The 6,432-nt window shown below is 41.6% G+C and overlaps 1 protein-coding gene across 1 annotated transcript in view; it reads left to right on the top strand.

The window, feature by feature from the left end:
- Window positions 1-670: 670 nt before the first annotated feature.
- The window catches only part of LOC308430440 (ankyrin repeat domain-containing protein 26-like), a gene marked incomplete at both ends in the record, with an annotated part of 52,399 nt that continues 46,637 nt past the window's right edge, over window positions 671-6,432 (top strand). The window contains 2 exons of the mRNA XM_080929596.1: window positions 671-788; window positions 3,610-3,802. Of these exons, the coding sequence (XP_080785722.1) occupies window positions 671-788; window positions 3,610-3,802 (311 nt within the window). The remainder of the gene's footprint in view (window positions 789-3,609; window positions 3,803-6,432) is intronic.

Raw genomic sequence — 6,432 nt, 5'->3', positions numbered from 1 at the left:
AAAACAATACTTTATGGAAACATATCATAAAATGCAAAACGATGCATTTAAAAATAAACAGAAGCTTCCAGGGTTGTGGAAGGGAAAGAGGAAATGGGAGAGAGGATAAAGGGGTGTAGAGTGGACGCTGGAGAGATGGCTCAGTGGTTAAGATCACTTGACTGCTCCTCCAGAGATCCTGAGCCACCACAGGGTGGCTCACAACCATCTGTAATGGGATCTAACTTCTCTTTCTGGTGTGTCTGAAGACAGAGCACTTGTATATATAAAATACATGAATAAATATGTTCTTTTAAGGAAGAGTATAGATGATAAAGAGAATAGATTTATATAACCAACTATATAAATAAGCATGTATGGGATGTCATAATGAACCCTTTTATTTTATACAACTAATATACAGTAACATTAAGAGGTACATTATAAAAGTTCAGTTGAAGATAGAGATGTGGAGTCATTTAACTTTTAAAGTGAAACTGAGAAACACTGGTTCATGGATTGTTTCCTTCTGATTAAACGTTGGTTCTTTCAGAGATCCCTGCAGTTCTCTAATTCTATAAAATGATTGGCATTTGCTTTTTTTCTATGAAGAGCATGGGGTAAAGGGTATTGCAGTACACTTTGAATCGGTATGACTTATTTTAAAGGTCAAAAAGGAAACCTACCCGCTATGGAAGATTTTGATGACTTAACTCAGTCTGAAACAGCCTCAGAGTATAGCAGGTCTCCCTGCCCTAATTATGAAGCTATATTGAAGTTAATTGAACGTCTTAGCCTGGAATGCAAAGGTAAGTCTACTGTGGGGAGATCGGCAGCAGCTCCACACTGCTTAGCTCGGCAGCGCGGTCTTGCTGCTGCCATGTGGGAGTCATGCTGTACATTTAAGAAGAAAGAGAATCAACCATACCCTCTTAGCCATAAATTTTATTCCTATTGTATTTTCTTCAGTGTTGGTGGAACACCCTGTCTTTTTTAAACCACTGCTTCTCTCTTGAGCATTTACTATACTAGATCGGGTTATCTTTGTCTCTGTTTTGTATATTTGGAATACCTGGAAATGCCTTAGAATTCTTTCTCTGCTAACTTCACCATCTCTTGAAACCACAGTCTACTTCACAACCCTCATCATGTATTGTTAACAATTAAGATACAATCATGCTAACACCTTGCTTAAAACCAGCTATCGCTCTAATTTCATTTATACTTCCTGTCTCTATGTCCATCCTCTGCTTTAAAAGTTTGTTCTTATAATGGGCCTTTTTTTGGTTTCTATAGTTTTATTTTTTCTTACACTATGAACTGCATGTACAAAGTATATCATTTGAAAAGGTTTAACATATAGGTTAAACACATTAAGTCAACATATTAAGACATTAACAAATCTACCTCTTAGAGCGCTGCTCCCATTCCTGATTGATAATCTCTTGTGAGATCACAAAACTGTCTTCATGTTTGGACTGTGTTCCACTCTGTTCCTTCACAAGCATTGATACTTGTGATACTGTCAGCTGTTTTTAATTTTCACATGTATTGTAATACATGTAACATAAATCAATAATAATGTTCAACATTTATCCACATGCTTATTCACATTTGTGTGTTTCCTTTGGAAACTGTCATCCCCAGTGGGGAAAAAGACAGCATTTTCAACAAATGGTGCTGGTTCAACTGGCGGTCAGTATGCAGAAGAATGCAAATCAATCCATTATTATCTCCATGTATATAGGCAAGCATTCTAACATTAAACTACATCCTTTAACCTTAGTAATCTAGTGCAAGAGTTTCCATTTTTATAAAACCCAATTTTGTTTTGCTCAGTTATGGATTTTGATTCAGGACGGTATCTAATAAATCTTCTTCTAGCCCAGTTTTTGTTTTACAGTTTTGGCTCCATTTTGAGTTTATTTTTATATGCAGTGTATGGTATCGGCCAAGTTCATCTTGTGGTTGCAGATATGCAGTTGTTCTTGATCCAGATATTATAAAATCTATCCTTTCTCCCCAGTGTGCTCACCGTGCCCTTCCAAAGCAGCTCTTTTTTTTTTAATGTTCAGTTCACTCCTGTAGAATCCGTTGCCCTTCACTGATTTATTCGGCTTTCTTTATATTAGTCTCACACTGTTTCTGATTACTATATATCTGTTGTATTTTAAATCAAACCTTGATCTTGTTATTTTTTATTAATCATCTCATTTGTTTAATTTCGAAAGATACTGGAGCAGTGAGGCAGGAGTGGGTGAGTGGGTGGAGGAGCAGGGTAATCTTTATAGCATTTCCATACCATTTTTGGTAGATTCGTTTTACTCGTGCTTGTTCTTGTATAGTTTTAAAGGTTAAGCATAAACCTTCGAATGTAGTCCTTAAATACCCAGCCATTGCTGTAGATGTGAATTTTAACATCAGCTTGCCAGTTAAAACTAAACTGCTAACCGTTAGGCTGTTGAGCTTTAGCATCTTAACTCTTCAAACTACTAAGCAGCCATTTGCATTTGTTTTCATGGGTAACATTTTATATTTTCATGTCATTAATCTTTCCATGTCTTTGTGCATTATATGTGTTGCGGTAAATATAAAAATGTGGTAACCTCTTATCCCGCGTTAGTGCTGGCACCATTAGGGCCACATGGCACTGTGGGGTATCTTCATCTCAGCAGCTCCACGCTGCCCCCAAGTACTCAAAGACCCGACTTGCTTTGACCCAGGTTGTCTGTTCTGCCTGCCCTGGCTGCCTCTGACCCTGGTGGTCCACAACCGTCCCAGTGGCGGTTACCCTCTCACAGTTTCTTAGACGTTGAATCGCCACAGAAAGGACACATACAATAAAATCTGATCCAATTGGTAAGATATAATCTGCCCACCTAGATAAGTCAGATCATCCTGTACAATTCCATCCCTTATAAAAATATTCATAACAGCCTGTATCCTATAGAGATGCATAAAGAACCATCTATGTCTGTGCCCGTCCAGAGCAGTTTATTTGGAACTTGCCTCCATGTTGCTTCCTCTTCTTGCTCCTCTTCTTCTTCCTCTTCCTTCCTCAACTTTTCCCTGCCTACCCTTCCTTCTCATCCAACGATAGACAGGACGCGCCTAGCTGCATAATGAAATCATCCTACATATATATGTGATATCTCTATATTCTCCATAAATCCATATATATATCATGTAGTGAGTACTTCTCTATTTTAGAAGTTTTATTTGTATTTCAGATATTTTGATAAAATAGCAATCACTTTGTGAAATAGCATTTTATTTTAGCTAACACATAGGAAAGTATCTTTACTTGCATTTATGGGGCACAGCACAGCATTTCAGTGCATGTATAAATACCAAAACTTGGTTTTTATAGATCTATAACCTCAAATGCTTCTCATTTCCTTGCTGTGAGAACACTGAGAACTGTCCCTCCTCGCTGTTTTAAGATAGTGGGTTAATTTGAGCATAGTTATCTTGTGCTATGTGGATGCAAAAGTGACTTTTCTCATCTGGCGGCCTCACACCCCTTCTATGTGTTCAGTGTTGGAATGGAGGGATGGGACAACACACAGACATTTATATATGAAAAGTACTCTCATAGTTTATTCCCATATTGCTTTTTCCCTGATCCAGATTCTGGTAGCTTATTAAAAATCCAGAATGCAATTTATTCATATAAAAGGTTAATACGACTGAAAAATGGTCACTGCAAAGTACTTCGAGGGAAACTTCAGGAGACCGAGGATGAAGTCGGTGGACTCCGTAAGAAGCTTGCAGACACAGAACATGAGAAACTAGAACAAGAACAAGAACTCTGCAATGTAAGGTATGACGTTTCCGCTTCTGAAATGCCTGATGGTTACCAGGACAGCGTAGTGCTGGAGTCCTTGGTGAGCATGTGTGAGGCCCTAGGTTTTATCCCAGTGCTACCCCAGGGGTTGTAGGAGTAATCCCAGTCTTTTCAGGGCATAGAAAGGTACAACTCAGTTTCAAGGCCAAAGGAATTCTGGGATACGCGGGGAAACACTGAAGAAGAAGGGGAAGAGAAGGAAGGCTGGGGTGTGGGGGAGTCGCTGGACATTAAGTAGCCAGATTATGCAAAGCAGAGAAGCATCTGCCATAGGCCACAGGTGCTGTCTGGTAACATTCTTAGTCTTTGGGTTAAAGTCTGCTGGTTCCCTTTGAAAAGGATCCTACCCAGTAGTCACAGGGATGCTAAACAAGCAGATGGGCAACTCACGGCTGTTAAGAAAGCAGAAGATAAACTATGATAATCGGGGTCTGCAACCTTCTAGTGCTCCACAATCAGAGGTCTTTTAATAAGTCAGTCAGATGTGCCTTCCCCACACTTTTGGTCACAGGAGGACTTCTGGTCATAGTTCATCTTTTGGGTTAGAACCACATTCTGTGCTGAAGGAGGCAAATATTGTTTTATGTTCCACTGTAGTAGAAAGGTTCATTCCTAGGATCTGTTATAGATGAGGCTGAATGAAGAGAAAAGCTGAGAGGGTGAGGGAGAGAGAGAAGAGGAGAGAAGAGACAGGGACAGGGGCAAACAGACACATACACAGAAACAGAGAGACAGAGGCAAAGACACACACACACACAGACAGAGAGAGAGAGAGAGAGAGAGAGAGAGAGAGAGAGAGAGAGAGAGAGAGAGAGAGGAGTAAGTGGTAGGTTCAATCCCCAGAACTGGATCGCACATAGGGAAAAAGAGAACTGACCAATGTGAATGGTCCTCTGAATTCCACACACACGAGCCCACACACACACATGCTAGAGCACACGAGCCCACACACACATATGCTAGAGCACACGAGCCCACACACACATATGCTAGGGCACACAAGCCCACACACATACATGCTAGGGCACATGAACCCCCCCCCCCACACACACACACATACTAGGGCACATGAGCCCCCCCCATGAACAGATAAACAAGTGCTGGAGTCCAGAAGCAGCGAGCTCTAATAGAACAGAAGGAATAGACTTGTTAGCAAGGTGAGAGCAAGCAGGCTAAGAGCAAGAGCTTCCTCCTTCCATGTCTTTCCACAGCTGCCAGCAGAAGCCAACAGAAGCTGTGGCCCAGATTAGATCTGGATTGAAGAACTGGATTAAGGACTTGTCTTCCTACCTCAAAGATCCAGATTAGAAGTAGATCTTAAGCAGACATGCCCCATAGATGTGCCCTTCACTTGGGGGTTTTAGTTCATCCCAGATGAAGTCCAGTTGACAACCAAGAGTAGCCACCATAACTTCCTTCTGCCAGCCCCTTTCTGAGACTGTGGCCAAAATATCCTTGACTTACTTCCTGCCAGGCAGAGGTTCTCTGCTCACAGTCTTCACAATCACCCCAGTCAAGAGCTGTGGGCCCTGTGCCTTGACCTCCTGGGTGGAGCACTCTTGACCACCGCTTGCTGCAGGCGATTTACAGTCTGTGTCTGTTTCCGACTCCAATTTTATTTTATTTCTAATGACAAGTGCAGTGTATGTCAGATGTTTTTTCAATCAACTCCCTTACTTGTTGAAATTATGCAAGTCACCTTCAAATAGTTTCATAAATAAATGTGTCTTGAACATAAAAGAGATGTGTCTTCCCACGTCAATTAATGTAATTAATCACGATAAACCCCAACAGGCATGCTCAGAAGCTCATCTCCCAGGTGAGTCTAGACTTTACCAAGGGTTTATCTGGATTAGGCTAGTCAAGATTAGAAGACACAACTTGAAAGCGAACAGCAGCCTTCCATGGGCTGGAGTTCTGAAGCAAATGAAAAGGAGAAAATGAACTCAAGGCTAACATATCCCTATCCTTCCTGGCCATGGATGCCAAGTGGCCAAGCTACCTCAAAGCCCACCACCATGTTTGTCCTGACAAGCTGAACTGGACAGGGGGACTGCGAGTTTGTCCTTAGTTTGCTTTTATCAGGTATTTATTTTAACACAGCAAGGGAGAGAAGTAACTAACACAGGAAATTGCTAACAAGATATAGGGCAATTGTGTAAAATTAATGCGTGTGTTAGGCCAGTTGAGCTGATCTATAGGAAGAGTGCCAAAGAGTTTGCAGCTGTAAGATGACAGACAAACAAACAAAAACACTGGGTGCTGCCAGCAACAGAGCTTAACAGACCAGGCTTCTGGAAGTTTGGAAACAAGAGTACGTAGAGAAAGGAATGTGGTCCAGAACTTCCATCAGGTGTTCCCAGACTGATTTCTACCTACCTGCTTGACAATCAGCCACCATACGTACCCATTGCACTTCCTGGCATGATGTTGAGTCTTACATGGAACTCCAAGTAGTTCCCCCAGACCCATTCCACCCACCCACCAACCCAACGTGCCATTCAGCACGGCATGGAATCCATCCTGGAGCCACAGGTGTGTCCCTCCGAGACTGTCTGCCACCACACCTACCAAGATACCCTGGGAGCACACAATATTTGCATTTG

This window comes from Micromys minutus, assembly GCF_963924665.1.
Source record: "Micromys minutus genome assembly, chromosome: 15".
Lineage (NCBI taxonomy): Eukaryota > Metazoa > Chordata > Mammalia > Rodentia > Muridae > Micromys > Micromys minutus.
This window is presented reverse-complemented; position numbering and strand designations above follow the sequence as displayed.